This window comes from Mesocricetus auratus, unplaced genomic scaffold (genome assembly GCF_017639785.1).
Source record: "Mesocricetus auratus isolate SY011 unplaced genomic scaffold, BCM_Maur_2.0 Super-Scaffold_100676, whole genome shotgun sequence".
Classification (NCBI taxonomy): Eukaryota; Metazoa; Chordata; class Mammalia; order Rodentia; family Cricetidae; genus Mesocricetus; species Mesocricetus auratus.
Window position 1 is genome coordinate 63,098,778 of NW_024429266.1, and position 20,693 is coordinate 63,119,470.

General features: G+C 41.1%; 1 protein-coding gene across 4 annotated transcripts in view; it reads left to right on the forward strand.

Annotated features, from left to right (window-relative positions):
• The window catches only part of Nckap5 (NCK associated protein 5), an 831,052-nt gene extending 810,359 nt beyond the window's left edge, over positions 1-20,693 (forward strand). For all 4 annotated transcript variants that reach the window (XM_040738960.1, XM_040738961.1, XM_040738962.1 and 1 more), the window contains one exon: positions 19,331-20,693. In XM_040738960.1, coding sequence (XP_040594894.1) covers positions 19,331-19,612 — 282 coding nt within the window. In that variant the 3' untranslated portion in view covers positions 19,613-20,693. The remainder of the gene's footprint in view (positions 1-19,330) is intronic.

Sequence of the window (20,693 nt, forward strand, 5' to 3'; positions counted from 1 at the left end):
GAAAAGAAGTTCAAACATTACATATTTAGCTCCACTGTGATGTAACAAGGGTCAAGGCAGTCTATCAGGTACCCCCCTGGGCCTGTGGATAATGTTGTACATCTCTCTGAATAGGAAAAAACCCACCGTGCTCCCTTCTCCTCATCTGCTTGCACAAATGAGACCTGAAGAAAGTCTCCAGGCTCTGTTCAAGCAGTGGTGCCTCCTCTGATCTCTTCTGGATGGATGGTCCATCTCACAGGATCACCCCATCTGCATTGTACTGCCTCCCATACCGCATATAACCATACATGCCAGTTTCTTTTCCAGATGCTGGCCAAAGCAACTTAAGGGAGAAAGGGCTCAGAGTCTATCATGATGGGGAAATGAAGGCAGAAAGAGCTCAAAACCATTGGTCACATGGGTTTTTCAGTTAGAGGACAGCAGCCAATGAAGACAGCTATTGTTCTGTTTCTTTAATGACACAGTCCCAGACCTAGCCAGAGCGTGATGAGGCTGGCAGTGAGTTGATCTTTCAATCTCAATTAGCACAGTCACGATAAGCTCTAGTAGGCCCATCTCCCAGGGGATTATGCATTCCGTCAGGCTCACAATAAACAGGAACACCAGACCATAAATTCAGTACTATTTATTTTGCTGGGATTAGGGATGCATAGCTGCTTAACAGCTATGAATATCATCACTTAATAGACCAAAAGTTAGTCTATGGGGCTGGGGAGACGGCTCAGCAGTTCCAAGCACCACTGTTCTTGTATGAACTGAGTTTAGTCCTGTCATCCAGGGAAGGCAGCTCACAACCACTGGTAACTTCAGCTCCTGGGAATCTGACTCCCTCTGGTGTCCTTCTTGGGTACACACACACACACACACACACACACACACATGCACTCACACACACACACACAAAATTAAAAATAAATAAAGGAGGCCCGGCAGTGGTGGTGCATGCCTTTAATCCCAGCACTCAGGATGCAGAGATAAGTGGATCTCTGAGATTTCAAGGACAGTCTGATCTACAGAGTGAGTTCCAGGACAGCCAAAGGTTCACAGAAAAACCCTAGCTCAAAAACAAAATAAAGTTAGTCCACCATGTAAGAAATACACTATATTTGGTACCAAGACATGTATTATGTGGTATAATTTTCACAATAAATTTGGTTTGGCCTAAGTGCAAGGCGGCTTGCCCAATAATGATACAGAATTCAAAAATGAAAACAGGAGAGGCTGGGCAATCGATATGACCTTGACTACTTACAAGCCAAATAACTTATGGAAATAATGTGAAGACCCCTGTGAACCCTTTGGCCTGACAGGAGGGCTTTAAATAATATTTTTAAGAAAACCAAGAGCAAACATCCCTTGGACCTTCTTTTCAGATTAGATCTGAAATGAAAAACCCTGAGTAACACAATTAACTATTGATTTTGTTGATCCATCTTTAATTCTCAGAGCAATTGAGTTGTGTTTACACAGTCATGCGGGGCAGACATACCTCACTGGGAGCAAGGCGCCTTTTGCTTTTACATTAATTTAAAAATTAAATTGTTCTGTGCACGATAGACAAAAATAAAGTTTATTTTTTATTTTCACGGGTGGTTGACTTACAGATCATAAAGTATTATTAAGCCAGCTAAGATGGCTCATGAAGAGAATGCCTTTGAGAATGCAGCAGTTAGTTGACTGGGTGAATAGACAGTGCTCTCTCCTCGCCCATAATAGTTTTCTTTCCCAAGCTCTCAGGTACCCAGATGCTATGGTTTGAATGTGAAATGTCCCCCACAGGGATGTGCCCTCAGTAATTGATCCCCAGCTAGTTCTGCTGTTTAAGACAGTTCCAAACATTTAGGAGATGGAGACTTCCTGGAGAAAGGGTGTATCTGGAGGCAGACCTTGAGATTTGATAGCCCCACTTCCTACTTCCTGAACACAGATGCGATGTGATCAGCTACCTCATGCTCCTGCTGCCATGTCTTCCCCAGAATAAGCCCTTCCGCCCTTAGATTACTTCCTGTCAGGTATTTGGTCTCAGAAATAAGAAAAGTAACTGATACGTCATAGTCAAGCACAGTCCGCAAATGAAGAATTCATACATTTTAGCTTGCACGCTATTTGGAGTAGCGTGATGAAGCCTCCTATGTCCCATTCTGCTCTGGATGTGAGCTATTCCTCCACTCAGCATTTCCACACTGTATACACTACCTACCTCTTTACTTACTGAACCACCGCTCCATCCAAGATATCCATAGTCTGTATAGACTACCTACCATTTGATTCTTTAGCCACCTCAGTTATCAGATCAATTGTCACATCATCAGACTGCTATGTTCAGTTACAACCTGCTTACCAGTCTCATTCCATGTGACAATATTAAAGTCATTTTTCACATAACTTCATCACCTAGACACTGTATCATCTCACATTATCTCAAGAGCATGAGTACAATACAATAAGGCATTTTCTGAGAGACTCTACATTCACATAAAATATCCTTGTTAGTATTCTATGTTATTATTAATTTCTCATTACACCTAATTTGTTGACTAAATTTTCACCACATGTATGGATATAAATAATAGTGGTATGTATAAAGTTCAGTACTATATGTGATTTGGGACACCCACTGAGAGGTTTAACACATATCTCCCACAGATTAGAGGAGACAACTATACCTCACTCAGGTCAGGAGAGGTGTTAAGATGTGTCCACGTGTTGCCTGGTGCTCAAATTTTGGTGTTAAGATAGGTATAGCTTAACCTCTCTACCTAAAATCGGCACACTAGTAATATTTGTAGGTTTTCACCATCAGTCTTGCTGTTGCCTCTAAGAATATCATTAGTGTGGCATCACACCCTGAGCTACATAAACACACACACACACACACACACACACACACACACACACACACACACCGCCAGCTCTCCCCTCTGGACTTGAACAAATTGCCTGAGACTAGCTCAAACCAAGTGAGGTATTTCTTGATGACTGCATTTAGAGAAAGGGCAAAGCCAATGTGTGCACAATCTGCCATGGGTCTGCTCTTTTCAATAACATTTTGTATTGGCTATTGTGTCTGGATTTTCAGACTATAATAGCAGCTGGTGGTTTCTGGATCTTTAGAACAATTTCCACCAGGGAATTTTCTCCTTAGAAGAAAGATCAATGAATTAGTGTCACTTCTGAGTTGCCCCAGCTCTCAGGATTCAATATGTCAAATGATTTTATGCAAAGGAAAAACTGACCAGCCACGGAAATGAAACATCAGCTACATTAGGAGGGGAATAGCCTGCAACGGAGTAAACCAACACACTCACCTCCCCAGAAATCAGTGTGCTCTTGCATGAATTTTAGGTTGCAGTCCCACTTCATTCCAGACCTGTTGTAGGATGACTGAGAGATTGGAGGTTGAAATGCATCAAGTATCCCTCCATACTCTGGAATAAACCCTGGTTGTCTAGTCATTTTGAGTGAGCCATGTGAAGCCAAGGATAGCTAAGACCCAATAACCAAAACTGTAAGTTTGCTTAAAACATTATAAGATGCATAAACACACACAGAGAGAGAGAGAGAGAGAGAGAGAGAGAGAAGGTGATTACACAGTTTTTGACTATGAATGCCATAGATGATGACCTTGAGCTGCAATGACAAGCCCTTGTGGGATGTAGACTAGAGAGATGGCTTGTTCAGTCATATTCTTGCTGCTTAAATATGAGTTCAGATCCCTATCCAAAAATGAGGTGGGGAGCAATTGAGGAAGACTCAGTAATAGCCTCTTGCTTCCACACATGCCCATACACATGTATCTGTAAGCATATGTATACATACTCACTCAAACACATAAAACACGTGGCCAGAAAATAGAACATCCCCATGGGCTTTGACACTCATTGGATGTCCTGCTAATAAACACATAGCACTTGGGTATTATTTTACAATCTCTAACCCTTTGATGATGACATTGGATGTTTTCTCATGAAAGTATAATTTCCAGTACTAAATAAAAGTCATAGTGTAATTTTGTAAATATATTGACCTGACTCAAGGAAAAATATGTATTTTACTTTTCTTGTAAGAACAGCCAAAACCCTGTCACTCCAAAGTAAAAACATAGCTTTGTGGAAGTGAGAAAGCATGGATGTTCCCTTCATGCTACAATTCCTTTGGCAATGTCTACAGACCTTTGTGCTACAAAGGTACATATCTAAGCCAGACAGACCTTGGCTAGACAGGTGTATAACTGTATTTAAGATACAGGGTCATTCAAAGGTCTGTGATGGAGAAATAGTCTAATTTGTCTTTGAAATCAAGCAAGTAGCTTATGTGTGTATGTCTATATGTATGCATGTATATGTATGTATTTGTTTACATGTGTATGTGGATTATAATTATACATATATGTGTTTGAATGTATGTGTGTATAAATGTGTGTTTACATGAGCATGTGTGCATACATGAAAGTGTATGTATACATGTGTATGTGGATTATAACTATACATGTATGTGTGTTTGCATGTATGTGCGTATAAATGTGTATTTACATGAGTATGTGTGTGCATGCATAAATGTGTATGTATACATGTGTATGTGTTCATATATGTATGTATGTTTTATATGTGTAAAGTATATGTTTGTATGTATATGCATGTGTGTTTTTATGTGTGTGTGTTTACAAACTCATTCATAATTGTGCCTGTGAATTAAAGATAGTCTTGATGTCACACTCTCACCAGCTGACACCAGAATTGACCAATCTGAAGGTCTCTAGCTCAGAGTTAGCTCCATTTTCATTCCTGAATGTTTGTTAGTTGTCATTCTGTGCATAAAGGAATGTAACAATGCAGAGAAGTGTGTTTCATTTAGTTACACTACTTACACAAGTTGCTATCAGTCTTGCTTGCCATCCCAGCTTTTTAGGGCTGGAATTTGCAGGTTGGCCTATATTTCTATGGCTTCAGGTGATATAAACAAATATATCCTCTTACTTACACAGCAAGCAGTTTACACACTGAGCCATCTCTTCAGTCTCAAGCTATGTTTTAAATTCTATTTGTGGATGAATCTACTTCCAGGAGTGGGGATGGGCAAATGAAAGTTTGTAAATGGACATCTTAGGTGATATCCCCCAAATCAAGAATTTTAGAAATAGCAAGTGTGTTTCCATGTTTTCTCCAGTTTTACCCAGTATTCTTCGTAAGTGCCCTTCTCTGACTTAACAAAGTTGTGATATTCTTTTTATTATATTTTACTAGTGAAGAGTATATTTTTGCCTATCTTACATATCTGAGAATGCATCCCCATTCTGGTTAGGGTTTTTTGTTTTGTTTTGGGGGGTGTTTTTTTTTGGAAGCTTGACACAAACTAGAGATACCTGGCAAGAAATCACCTCAACTGAGAAAATGCCCCCATCCTGTTGGCTTATGGGCATGTCTGTAAAGCCTGCAGGATTTTTTTAATTGCTGAATGATGTGGGAGGGCCATCCCCACTGTGACTGGTTTACCACTGGTCATAGGTTATACAAGAAAGCAAGATGAGCAAGCCTTGGAGAAAAAGCCAGTCAGCAGCTTTCCTCCATGGCTCCTACCCTCACTACCATAATTGAAGGCCTCTAATCAGAACATGTAGACCAGATAATCTGTGGCCTTTATCCTTCCATTTCCATGAGATGTTCCATTTTCTAGAAATCCCAAGCTTCTTACTGACCTTCTCTCCACTTTTTTTGTGAGTTCATTTTTCCCCACCCTGGGTTCAAAAGTTCCTGCAAAGGTCATTGGAAACCATTGATCACAGTTAAAGACAGCAGTGGAGTTAATTTAGTCATAAAAGCATATCTCAGCTGGAAATTACTCTTTCACCTAATAAAACCAGTTTGCCCAGGAGATGCTAAAAAATTTGCAAGACCCCAGTAATGAAACAGAGTTCCCCCAAAGTGCTGAATCACAGCTCCCTGCCTGGGGTTGAATGGATAGAATGGTTCTCTATTGTAATAGGTCATATTAAATTTTCAGAAGAGCAAGTGAAGTCATGTGTCCAGTTGAGTTAATAGAAGGGATGCAGTGCCAAGAGAGGGTAATTACCTGTGCTGGAATCTGACCAGGTTAACAGGGTTAACGCCACAACTCTTGAGGAGAGCATGTAGGGGTCTCTAGTGCTCACCAAAGGTCCTGCTGTCTGTTTTTTATGTATCAGCCAGAAGGTATCTCCACTAGGAATACAGCACAAAAGACATTATGGAACAGTTTAGCTAGTGCCTCTGAGCAAAGACAAATGGCTGCATCACTACCCTTGAGATGGACCTGTTCAGGAAATGCCAGTTACAATGAACTTGAAGTTATATACAACCTTCTATTAAAAGACCTATATCAAAATGCCTCCCCCAAAACCACATCATGACAGGATGGCAAATGTCTACACAGATCTCTCTTCCCAGTGTCCAAGATGGGAAAAATCACACCTTCAGCTACAAACTTGTCTGTCCTGTTGTTTGACTATGAAATGCCCCCATAGGCTTATGTGTTCCAACCTTTGATCCCCAGCACTGTGTGGAAATGTTGCTGAACCTTTAGGAGATCCACTTGCAGGAGGAAGTGGATCACTATGAGCAGTCTTGAGGTTTTGTAGCCCAGGGACACTTCCTGTCTGCTCTTGGTACTCTTGACTGCAGAGGCAATGTAGACAGATGCCATGGTCAACTGTATGCCCACAAACTGTGAGTTAAAACAAACTGTCAGCTAAGTTGCTTCTTGTCAGATAGTTCATCCTAGCAACAAAAAGGAGAAATAACACAAAACCAAAACTCTGGCTTAGGCAGCCTCCTTTATTTGACTTACCTGCTTCCAAATGGAAGCACTCTTCTCTTTCTCATCTCTTGAGTCACCTCCTTCCCATGTTTACACCTAGAGAGGCTTTTCTGTTTAGCCTATTTTGCCTCAGTCTCTGAATTTCTTCATCCTGTTTGCCTCAATGTGTCCGAGACTATTTGGTTAAAGTCTGCATTGAAGAGCCAGGCATAGTGGTCCATATCTATAATCTCAGTACCTGGGAAGCTGAAGCAGGGTAATTGCAAGTTTGAAACCACCTGGGCTACAGAGAAAATTCACAGCCAGTGTAGGCCTCATGGGAGTTCAGGACAGAGCCCCAGTGGTGGGACACTATGGTGACACTGCCTCCTAAGACTGGGTATATTCTGAATGAAGGGAGCTGCTGAGGATAACACTGCCAGCCTGTTGTGTCTGGGCTCCTCTGGCACTTCTCATCAGGGAAAGAGTGACTCATTTAATTAGCAGCTTCAGGAAATGTCCTAGAATAATCTTTTTGTACACCGTGAAGATCTGTCTTTGCCAAGGCACCTTCTGATTGGTTTAATAGAGAACTGAATGGCTAGTAGCTAGGAGGGAGAGGAGAGGTGGGACTTACAGGCAGAGAGAGAAGGAGAAGAGATGAATCTTGGCAAAGGAGAGATGCCAGAGGACACTGAGAGGAAACAGGAGGTGCAAGACAGAAGAGAGGTTTAAAAGCCACCAGGCAAAAATGTAGATTGCTGTAAATTGGTTAGTGTGAGTTATAAGAGCTAGTGGGACAAGCCTAAGCTATAGACTGAACTTTTGTAATTATTAAGTCTCCATGTTGTTTTTTGTGAGCTGGCAGCCCAAAGAAAAATCTGTCTACAAGGAAAGGCTCTGGTGATGGGTAGATACCTCCGGAACTCCCTTCATTTCTCTCAGGTTGGGCTAGCTAGTAGAAGCACACATTCTTTTTGGATGTGTGTGGTTTGAGGTTTATGAGAAGTTCACTCCCCGTCTCAGAAATGGCAACTATGAAGCCTCATTCCTCATTCCTCTCTCTCTTTCTCTCTCTCTCTCTCTCTCTCTCTCTCTCTCTCTCTCTCTCTCTCTGTGTGTGTGTGTGTGTGTGTGTGTGTGTGTGTGTGTGTGTACTCACATGTATGTAAAGGCCATGGGTCAACCTCAAGTTTCTTCCTCCATTGCTCTCTGCATTTACTTTTCAGACAGGTCTTTTACTAAGCATAGAGCTCTCTGATTGTGTTTAACTGCCTGGCTAATGAGCTACTGGGATCCTTCTGCCTCTTCCTCTCCAGTGCTGGATTACAGGCATGTGCCACCATAGCTAGATCTGGAGATGGAACTCAAATACTCATGCTTGTCTGGTAAGCTCATTATTTCTTACCTCTTGTTTCTCGAAGGAGCTCACTCATTTACAGATGGGAACCTCATTCTCTAGTTGAAGATTTCTTTTTTATCATTTTTTATTTTAATTTTAAATAGCTTGTTTTACATGTCAATCCCAGTTCCCTCCCCTCCTCCCGCACTCCCCTTCCCCCCCACCCTCCCAACCTATTGCCAAATCCTCCCACATAGGGGATATCTAGAGTCTGTCATTTCACACTGGGTAGGGTCCAGGCACTCCCCTAAGAGTCCAGGCTGAGAGAGCATCCCTCTTTGTGCTATAGGCACACGATGACTGTTTGTATTCCAGGGATAGACACTGATCCACAGCTCAGGGCCCCATAGGTTGCCCAGGCCTTCTCGCTGACACTCACATTTGGGGGGTCCAGATCAGTCCCATGCTGGCCTCCCCACTGTCGGTCTGGGGTCCAATAGCTGTCCTCTGTTCAGATCAGCTGACTCTGCTGGTTTTGCCAGCCCATTCTTTGCCAATTTGCTCATCACTCCTCTCTCTCTGTCACTGGGTTCCTTGGGTTCAGTTCAGTGATTAATTGTGTGTTTGCCTCTGCTTCCATCAGTCACAGGATGAAGACTCCCGGATGGTTATAGACATCAAGTTCATTATCAGGAAGGGCATTCGAGGTGGTCTCTCCACTATTGCTTAGCTTGCCAATTGGTGTTATCCCTTTAGATCACTCGAGGTCACTCTGGTGCCTGATCTATCTTCTATCCTATGATTCCCTCTTCCCCCTATTCTAGTTGAAGATTTCTTGGTAAGAAAGTTGATATTGGAGTCAACTGTCAGCCTTTCACTTCTATTTTTCAAGTCCCTGAGAACTAAGATGAGGAGGAGAAATGTTAAGGTTGTTGATTGAGCCAGTAATAGATACATACAGGACACCTGATTAAGGCTCCAGAGCTTTGTAAATTGAGAAGATTTGAAAAGAACTTTAATATAAAGAACCAGAGTGTCAGAGGGATTACATAGCTAATTAGCACACTGTCAGCAATCATATAGTAGGTTCCAGATTCCTGCTATAATGTGTACTGATGCATTCTGTATTCTGACTGCCTTTTCTCCACTCAAAACTCTCTGGCAGATTAGCCATGCATATTTGGACTAGTATTTAGATCTCTCTGTCTGTATTTCCCCATTTGTGTAATGGGGTTGATAATCGAACTCTCTCATGGGATTGCTTTAAGGATAAAATGAGATAATGCATGCAATAAAGCGACACAGTATTTGACACATAGTAAAAATACTTTGGAAATTTGGCTATTTGCCTACCATGTGTTTTCCTGGTATGATTGGCAGTGAATCTCTATAGCAATAGAGAACTAAGAGACTCAGAATGTTAATTAAGACCCTGTTTGCACTAATTTGGGCCAAGGATTCTGATGTTGCTGAGTTAGTGCTCATCTGAGGAAGGAGGCTCAATTTGAATTGCCCCAGCAGCTTTGAGTAGCCTTCTGACATCCTACCGCAGGCATGAGAACCAATATCATTAACATAAAATCTACAATGAAAATTTATTTGAAATAATGATATAGTAGTCTTAATCATAAAATGATAATTCATTTTTCTGTTTCATATTTTGCTGTGTATTTCTCCATGACTGTGGGCAGGAGTTGCTAGCTATGGAATTTAACATGAATCTCTTAGAAATGGACACTAGCATAGATGGGTAGATAGTACATAGACATAGATATGTAGATGATAGGTAGGTAGATAGATAGATGATAGATAGATAGATAGATAGATAGATAGATAGACAGACAGACAGACAGACAGGTAGATAGATCCATTGGTAGGTACAGGTATAGAACTATAAATATATCTTTGCTGTTTTAATCCCTTGACTTCTTCAGTCCCTTCTCAAATATCCTCACATCTTCTGTAAGAGCTTACCTTACCTACTAGTTAATCCTTCCTAACATTAACAATACTCCTCTAGGCAAAGTCTCTTCCATGAGTATCATTTACATATGTTATATGTTCCTATGTAAAAAGCAAAACAACAACAAGTAAACTTCCATGTCAGCCTCCACCTGAATCTTAAATTTGTGCAAATCACAGGTTGCATAATTATCCAGTGTAAGGCACAGTCAGCTCTGGCCTTCTATGTTGATTTTAGAGATGCTTGAGAACCTAAAGGGAACCTGTTTGGAAATAAAACTCTTTTATCCCACCTACTGTGGAGATAGTTTTGAGAGTCTGATTGGGTCAATGAGAACCTCTGTGACACATCTCATTCTGTGTCTCCAGCTTTACAGCTAGTCTATCCACTACAGGATCTACTAGACCAAGAGATAGACACTCCTGTATAATGACTTGAAGTGGACTACAGAAGAGTATACTGAGACAACAGGAGCATATTGCACAGCACCATACTGAAATACTCTCCCACTTCTTTACTGTATCTTAATTCTCTTTACCTTTCAACATATGAGCAAGGGCACCCTCCCTTATGGAGTATCCTGTGTGAATCATAACCATAAGATTATTTATGCAGAGTCAGCCATATAGTAAATTGGTTTTGATTGATTACTGTTTGACAACAAGCCATTAAATTAGTTGCAGTGTGGTTCTCAAGAGATTTTTGGAGCATATCTCAGAGTTCCTTGCTAGCATCATCACTAAGAAGTCTATGCTAGCTCTGAAGATAAGAACATACTATATGAGTATGCAAAGATGCTCATTTCTAACCTAAAAACATGTCCTCCTATTACCTGTTTAGCTCTACTTTTTTCCCAAGTGCAACAAAAAGCCCTAACAAGAAAGTCACTCATGCAACTGTTGCCACCTATAGGAGACAAATTGAATACAATACTTTTATTTAAGTCTGGTGAAATACAACACATGTGAAAGAATGAGATGTTTTACAGAACTGACAAAATTCTGTTGAACACTGATCTGTGCTGACCTCATCACTATTGTTCTTCTGTAATTCTTATTTTTATTTATATTATAGTAATTTAAAGTATGTATATATGTGCATGTGTGTCTATGTGTACATATATACACATGAATACAATTTCCAAGGAGGCCAGGAGAGGATGTCAGATCTCTAGGAACCAGAGTTATAGGTTGTTGTAAGTCACCTGACATGGGTACTGGAAACTGAACTCTGGTCCTCTGCAAGACGAGTATTTGCTGTTAATCATTAAACCCTATCTCCATTCTTATTTTAGGTGTTACTCTGAGAGACACAATTGACTGACACTTGTTAAGTGTTTTTTTTAAGGTGAAGGCTAAGAGCCTGGGCTCTGCAAGCACATTGCCTACTCTCATAGCACTACAGCAGGACCTTAAATGAATTCCTGAAGTTCCTCAAGCCTGGTAGCTATAAATAGAGATGCTAATGACAGACTCCACATAGAAGCAATTTGGGAACCACTCTCATTGCCACAATCTCACTGCTCTGGAAGTTTAGTGAGTAGAATTATAGCAAGTTTGAGGTCAGCCTGGGCTGTATCATGACCCCCAGACCCAACTAGTTTACACATGGAGACCTCAAGTAAATAAACAAACCAACAGAGCTTGAGAAATGGTGCCATGGGTAAAGTGTTTCTATGCAAGCTTGAGGATGTGTGTTCGAATCCCCAGAGCCTATATAAAGCAAGAAAAGGTAGAACATGTCTGTAATGCCAGCACTTCTATGGTGAACCAGAGATAGGGAAGGCCTCACAAGCTTGTGAGACAGCAGCCCCAGTGTACACAGCAGTGAGAAACAAAGAGTCCCTGTCTCCAGAAGGATGGAAGGCAGAGCTGGCACCCAAGGTAATCCTCTGACTTTATATGCCGGCTGTGGCATGTATATACCTGATCTCTCTCTCTCTCTTACACACGCACTCAATCGTACATACATATACACACATCATCTATACAAAAAGATTATTAAAACAAATGAATAAAAGATAAGGGAAGGCAAATAGTCATAACTGGAAAACAAACCAGATAGTCCCTTCAATGTCCTTAGTGTCTACCCCAGTTAACGTCATCACTATGGTTAGTGTGTGACAGTCACACTATTTTGTCACCATATGCCAGGTAGGTCATTATTAACACATTACCAGTTGACCTTGACCACTCCTTCTATTTAAATTTAAAGTCAGTGTGGCTTCAAACGTTTATAAATGACATCTGTCAAAGATAGTCACCAGCCTACTTCCCGAGCAGAGGCAAGAAGTCACAATCTCCAAAGCAATTTAAGATTCTGGAAGGAAACTGAGAAAGCATGAACAACTTAGTATCTGGCTAAGCCTTATGGAGAAAACAGGTAGCAAGGGGAGGGGCAGGTAGATGTTAGCTGGGAGACTTTATCTACTCACCCTAGATAGGGACCGACCAAAGGAATGGATTCATTGAAGTCTAACTTGGTGAACCAATGAGTTTTCCTCGGGGTTGCTAACAGGAGTGTGTGTGAGGCATTGCTTATAGGAGCAGGGATGATCAAAGCTCAAAGCACCTACATCACCCCAAAGTCCAACCCAAAACTAGTAACTGCTTGCTAAAACTACAGCCCTGGAGCTCTCTGCACAATTTACAGGGAGCTTGCAGGTCAGCAGGCTGGGTGTTTACTTCTGTAAGTGTGAGGAGGGCCCTAGTGCATTTTCCAGTTATTACTAACATTCCTTCCCATGGAGCATAAAGCAATGTCTGTCTCTCCTCTTAAGCAAGGACAAATGGACAGACTAGGTCAGGATTTCACCAGAGTTTACTCTAGGAAACCAGTGAGTTCACTGGACTTGTTTAAAGAGCATAGGTGAGGGGTTACTGACAGGAGTGTGGGCCGCCCTCTCCATGACCCAGCCACGTCTGAAAAGCCTTACTAAGCAGGTTTTCCTGTGGCCACCTCACTCTAGTATTCCCCTGCTTCTGTGGACTCTACATCTTACCCTCAACCCTTATGCAGAGTTGTCAGGTAGCAGGAAACAGCTGGATACTTAGACAAGAGTGCTTGGCCCTACTCCACCCTTCTAGGCAGGCGTCCAGGGGCAGGGGGCACTTGTAAGCCATCAACACACCCAGCTTCGAGTATCATTTGCAAGGGGAACACAGTTGAACTCTCCAAGATGGTGGTTGCTTGGCTCAGCTGACATAAGTTTTCATCTTTTCCAGACATATTCCATTTGTTTGCCTCTAGATTCTTGGGGCAACAGTTTCAATCCAAAGGAAACTTCTATACAACTGTAGGACATTTTTTTAAAGTGTGTAACATGAGAAAAATCATGGAGCAAGGATAGGTAGCACCTTCCTCCATCCACATGACTATAAAAAATATAGAAATACTGAATGCTAGATTTAAAGAGGAAATAGCAAGCTGTAACCTAAAGAGAAAGTACTGCTACTCCCTTGTTTCCAGTTCCATAAACAAATGGGGAAAGGAAGATATCCGGGACAAAGGCAAAGTCTGGGATGACAGTCCACTGTCCCAGGACTCTATCTGTTCCACCGAGGCAAGAAGGCAGCAGGCCCGGAGAGAACTCTGCAGTTGAACTGCTAAGTCAAGGAGATTAAAAAATGCTTTCCCAATCACATCTATATGAACACCACAGGAGACCCAAACGAGCCCCAGAACTGCTTAGGCGCTGCTGGAGAACTGAGAGGCAGCAAAGCAAGCATGCTCATGCAAGCAGACCAAGCAACCAAAGCCTCCATCCCCATCCTGTGGCTCCTGCAGTGAATTTTCCGCTCTCGTGGGAGTGTCAGCAAGGTGCTGGAGATCGTGCCAGTGCCCAGAGTGTACAGGATTGAGTGCTTCGCTACTGAATGACACCAACAGAGGTGGGAGGAATGATGCCTCAACATATAAGGAGCTAGCCACATGTGAACATTCCAGAAAACGCCAGCTGAAAAACACACGTGCTTTAAAAAAGAAGGCAGAGGCAGGCGGACCTCTGTGAGTTCGAGGACAGCTAGGTCTACAGAGCTCCAGAAAAGCCTCGAAAACAATACAGACAATACAGAGAAACATTGTCTCAAAAAACCAAAAATAAAAAAAAAGTAAGAAAGAAAGAACGAAAAGAAAAGAAAAATCTAATCAATGTCCTAATCTCAGAGTCGAAATTCCAGTGGAGAAACACGGAAAACCAAAAACAACTAAACTTTTCTAAAATTTCCAATCCCACACTGACGGATTCCAATGACAGTAAATTACATGAAAGATTATAAAAAACACTGAACAATTTCAAGGAAAACATGAAATAGACGAATGAACTCAAAGAGAAAAAGCAGTGCAGTTCAATGAGCATGTGGACATGGGACGTGGAAAGGAGCTCCAGTAAAGTAACAGAAATGCTGAAAACTTCAATTAAATTTTGGAAATGAGAAGCTCAACTAAACAAAAAAGTCAGTGGCAACTTTACAAATAGAAATTATCAGATGAAAGCTGGGCATTGGAGGCACACGCCTTTAATCCCAGCACTTGGGAGGCAGAGGCAGGCGGATCTCTGTGAGTTCGAGGCCAGCCTGGTCTACAGAAGGAGTTCCAGGTCAGCCTCCAAAACAATACAGAGAAAAGCTGTCTTAAAAAAAAAAAAAAGAAAGAAAGAAAGACAAAAAGAAAGAAAGAAATTATCAGCTGAAAGATGGGGTTGGGGGACAAGGTAGGCAAACTAGAAAAGTCAATCAATAATAAAGACAAAGTAATAATGTTAATAACCTCAAATTTCCAAAAAAGAGATAAGGACTATTAGGGTTAAAGCGGGATCCATGATTTGTTGCCTTCAATAAACACACCTCACTGGCAAATGTCAACAAAGACAAAGTAAAAGGATAGAAAAGGGCATCCTAAACAATGAAACTAAAATAGGCAGGTGTAGCCCATTAGTATCTGACTAATTACTGAATTAGCAGGGATTAAAATATCACTTCATATTGGTTAAAAATACAATTCATCAAGAGAATAAAATAATTATAATCATTCTTGCAAGGGTTCTTGCTGCTGAGTTAAATTCCCAGAACACACAATGGGTGTCTCACAACTGTCTGTAACTTCAGGGGATATGACATCTTCTTCTGGCCTTCCTGAGTACTTACACACACACACACACACACACACACACACACACACACACACCATAATTAAAATTAAAATATATCTTGAATAGTAAATAAATGCTACTCACCTTAACATGTAGTACTAAATAAGAAAAAACTGACACTTCCTTCTAAAATCTGGACTAATATGAAGGTGTCCACCTCTCTACACTTATTCAATACAAGGCTTGAAGCCTTTAGCCAAAGTGATAAGACAAGAAAAGCAAATAAAAGGACATGAATGGGAAAAGAAGTATAAAATTATTCCTATTTGCAGATGATTTGACCCTTCTATATATGAGACCCTACAGATTCCACCAGAAATAAGGCTGGAGGACAGAGTGGAAATAGAGGAAGAGGTGAGGAAAGAGAGGGCAGGGGTGGCTATGGTCAAAGGAAAAGGACACCTGCATGGAAATGTCTTCATTGTAAAGACATCACTGTGTGCCATGAATATGCAGCAGTAAAACATAGAATAGAATAATAGACAATAGAAAAGTACGTAGCAGGCCTGAACCATACGCTCAGATAAGGCAGATACTGCATGATGATGTGTGTGCAGGTAGAGTTTTTGTGTGTTTTTGCCACTGTTCCTTTTAATTGTTTTTATGAGCAAGTGATTAAAAATCATGGAATTTTTAATTAATGCAAACAGTACCTAGATTTTTTCACCTTCTAAATCAAAATTTCTGGACCCATGTTTCTGATGTTAGACATAGCCCATGTTCCTGAACTTTTTCCTGAGGCTCTCATTATGGGGCCCGGTGAAGAGTGACCCTTCTTGTCACTTGCACCAATGGTGTGGAACTAAGAAATGGTGTGGACTCACATTTCATCCACTCCACCATGAGACTGCATGTTTTCCTTATAACAGACTTTATTTTCATAACCAGGGTGGCCAGACTCAGACAGACAGACAGATGATAGAAAAACAGTTTAGGTAGATTCTAGAGATAGATGATAGACACACACACACACACACACACACACACACACACACACACACACACACACAGCTTGTTTCTTCTTGCCAGTCTTTTATTTTATTTTTGGTTTTAAGCCTAGCTTTTAACGGCTGAGCCATCTCTCCAGCTTTATTTTAAAGTTTTCATATTTGTATCGTCTCAGCCAGGGTTACTATTGCTGTGATAAAACACTGTGACAAAATCAAGTTGGGGAGGAACAGGTTTATTCAGCTTACACTTCCATATCACTGTTCTTCATTGAAGGAAACCAGAACAGGAACTCACACAGGGCAGGAACCTAGAGGCAAGAGCTGATGCAAAGGCCATAAAGGGGTGCTGTTTACTGACTTGCTCAGCCTGCTTTTTTACAGAACCCAGGACCACCAGACCAGGGATGGCACCACCCACAATGGGCTGGGCCCTCCCACATCAATCACTAATTAAGAAAATGCCCTACAGGTTTGCTTACAGCTTGATCTTATGGAGGCGTTTTTCTCAATTGAGGCTCCCTCATAGCTCTAGCTTGTGTCAAGTTGACATAAAACCAGTCAGTACATGTATATATTGTTTACTAAGCATGTGTCAGAATCACACTGTGAGCTTGAGCTTGTTTAGGACAGGTGGCAAGGTCCCAGAATTCTGAAGTAGCAGGTCTGGGTGAACACCATGAAACTGCATTTCCAACAAGCTCCTTGGTGTTCCAGTGGTTGCTGCTAGTCTGGAAAGTGAACTGTGAGAACCACTGTCATGGACTGATAATCTGTATGTGTGTGTGTGTGTGGGGGGTGATGTGTATGTGCATGTGTGTGTAGTGAGTGTGCATGTGTGGGTGGTGTGTACATGTGTGTGTATAGTGTGTGTATGTGTGGTGTGTGTGCATGTGTTTAAGTATGGTGTGGTGTGTGTGTATAGTGTGTATATGTGTGGTGTGTGTGCATGTGTTTAAGTATGGTGTGTGTACGTGTGTGTGTGTGTGTGTGTGTGTGTGTGTGTGTGGTGTCCTAATGAGTTTCCTTAGATTGTTCACAGACACAGGGAGATGATGCATTTAAAGCAGCACTTACCATCCACTGTGCCACTGAAGAAAATGTGCAAGAAACAGCTGCTGTGTGGCTAGGGCTGCAAGGTGCTGTGTCTAGATTTTCCTCGGTGCCTAAATAAGGCTGATCAGTCAGCATTCACACCTGAAGAAGGGTGTGCATGGCACTCACAGCCAGGAAAATGGTCTAGCTGACACAGAAGCCCAGGTTGCCTCCCTCCAGGGCCTCTAATTAACCTGCTTCACCATGTAGTCATAGCATCCAAACCCTCCATCTGCTTTGGAGTAGCTATTCTGGTGAGTTTTCGTTGAGTGACTCTGAAATTCACATAGACCAGATACAGTTGAGAAAAATGCAACAAACATGTCCAGGTGATGAGAAATTGTACTGAAGGCTCTTTAATCACCTGAATGTAAATATGTGCTTATATTTTGTGATAGATTTTGTAAACATCCGTTCTCTCCAAGCCATTTCCTACTCAGCATCCATTGTTAATGTTGTGCTGTGTAATTTAGGGGGCAGGGATCAAAGGCTTAAAACTTGGCAGGACACAAGAAAGCACTTGCTTGAGTTCTTCCTGATTATGGAATCATTGTCTGTGCTCAGCTAGAAATCTGTGAATCAGCCCCTCACCATGGTTTCCAGGCAACTGTTGAAGATTGAAAACCAGTTCTACAAGTAATACTTCAGCACTAAGTAATTAAATAAGCACTAATTCAAGGCAGATGCCCAAATCTTCCCGTGAAATGACCCCACTCTAACAGAAAACCCCTTAGCACCAGCCTTAGAACACCAAAGGTACCCACTTCCATGACTCTTTTCTTTCTGTAGGGTACATGCGTAGCATTTACGAGTCTACAGGTCTTGACTACATCTATCTGCCTCCATCCATCATTTGAAAGTCCAGTATAAATGTATGGGGCATGGGTTGGGTGGTAGACGAATCTGAATGTATTCAAAATGGTCTGACAGATCGTTGAAATGGAAGAGTTGAGTAACAAAATTGAAAAACAATCATGATGATATTTTGTCCTTTTTTAATGTTAGGGGATAGGTCCAACCAACAGAAAGAATAAAAGCCCCACACTCAGCCACTCAGCCAACCTGACATGAGACTGTTGTTCTCTGTTGTGCAGGGAAGGCACAGCCAAGTGACCATCAGATTTGTTTCTGATCTTGTGTTCCTAGAAAAGTGAGTTTCACTAGCAGTACATTGTGTTTCCCAATAGCTATAGAAAAGGCTTTTGACTTCTTGCTAGAGAGTGTTTTAGAGGTGTAGCCACCTTCTTACCTCTGATGTCCCTGCCTCCCTCCCCTCCCTTGGTCCTCACCACAGCCCGAATAGCTACTTGAGCAACTGAACATATTCCTGCTTATAGGGGAGCTACAATGATTGCCTAGTATAACTGCAGTATTTTATGAAGTCCTGGGGGTTATTAAGAACATCCAGTAAATCCCTGGAGTAAATTGGTATGCCTGGAACCTTCTGGAAAGAAAGGGTTACTAAACTGTAGTACCATTACTTGTTTTTTATGCCTCTAGCCCTTCTGGAATCTGCAGGCCAATGACTCGGGGCTCTCCTTCAAATATCTTAAGTGCCTAAAAGGGACAAAATTCAAACATGACAATATTCTTAACAAGCTTAATATGTGCTTAAATTTTATGGCAATTTAAGGGATTTTATGCCCTTTTTCCCACCAAATGACTGTAACTTCTGGCTAGAACTCAATCTATATCCCTTTTAGAAAAAGTGCAAGGAATATTTATTAAGAAAACAGAAGGCTTTGAACTTTTGATAAAGAAAAATACAACACCTTACCTGAGCAAATTTCAAATGGATCCATTTAAAATGAATTAAGTGGCACTTAACTGGTTTGCAAATTGAGATCTATTTATCTCAGTAAAATGATTAAAGTCTTGATTTATCCCTAAAATTAGCTTTATTATTGCATTTAATTACACTGAAAGATTGTTAAGGACTTGTAGGTTCCCTCTATCCCTTTAAACTGTACTTTATTCAGACAATAATTGAATATCAGATAGGATAAATTGATTTTTTCCAAAGAATTATGTTTCTAATATTTTCCTCCTTTTTATTGCAGGAACTGAAACAAGTTGAAGAAACAAAAGAAGATCCTGAGAATAGATTATCTGAAATTTCCCTGGAGTCGTTCAATAAATTTAACAGCAATACTGTGATTTTATTAGAAACGGGGAAGTATCCAAGCAAGGTTAAAGGACAAAAGGAGGAGAAAGGCAAAAAGACAGATGCATCATCGAGTAACTCGGCTAGGCCTGGCGGAGAAAACAACGTGGAGTCTCTGAGTGACTCTCTGTATGATAGTTTCTCCTCTTGTGCAAGTCAAGGCTCCAATGATGCCTAGGGGAGCACCTCAGTGAGACCTGAGCACGGGTGCACTGGGAAAATAGACCCAGAGCTGGGGATGCATGGGGCACTCACACTGACAGCAGCCAACACACCAGAGTTTACTCCCCCAGTGGACTGACAAAGATCGCCGATACTTACTGTGTTTCGTGGGAATTAAAAGCAAAATACGATAGAGAATTCTCAATTTTTGCACTTTTTTTGAGTATTTGTATAAAAGCTGTAAATTCTGGGGGAAGAGAAATTATATTTGTAGGGGGAGAAAGATAGCAATAAAAAGAGTTGGCGCCATGCTCTTGAAATGATGTATTAAGTTTTAGAAGTTAATAATATATTTTTTAAAAACTCCAACTAAGGGTTTTGTGACATTCATCACCTTGGTCCTCAAACTGTTTATGTGCACACTGTTTTGATCTAAAAGTGGGGCCTGCAGAAAAGCCAGAGGGTTGAGGTCATCACTGTTTCTCAAAGTCTCGTTTTGACTGAGAATTTGAATAGTGGTCCAGTTTCCCAGTTGTCACTAGGAAGACTTAACTTGAGATGACATTGGTAGTGCTTCTGTTGGATGCAGAATGGAGCAAATCTTAGCATCTTCCATCCCCTAGATTGTGGTTGTCTACAGTTCTGAGTTTTTTTTTAAATCTCCCTGCTCTTTTTTTTAATTAAAATCTGGGTACTCTATTTGCCATATTCACTTTATAAAAATAAATTAATGGTTGGTGCTATGAAACTTTCCTACTTTTTAATATCCTTTTTTCTATTAAAGACTGTTTATATGTGAGGATAAATTCTATTTTAAAGGTGATGTGTATTTTTTCTAGACGTGAACTATTTATAATTCCTTCTGTACAGAAGTCCGCAGCCCAGGCAGAGTAGAGCTGTGATTAGAATTTGTGCAGTTGCCTTAGCACACTTGTATCTTTAGAGTATTGTATGACCAGTGGTACTTTGTTTGTGCAGTTTGTTGTATTTGGATTTTGTTATCTTCATTTCAAAATTGTGTAAAGCATCTTTGTCTTTCAGATTAAAGAAATCCTTTTGTTTCATTTCATTTCGGAATAAAGCCCTATCACACCCTC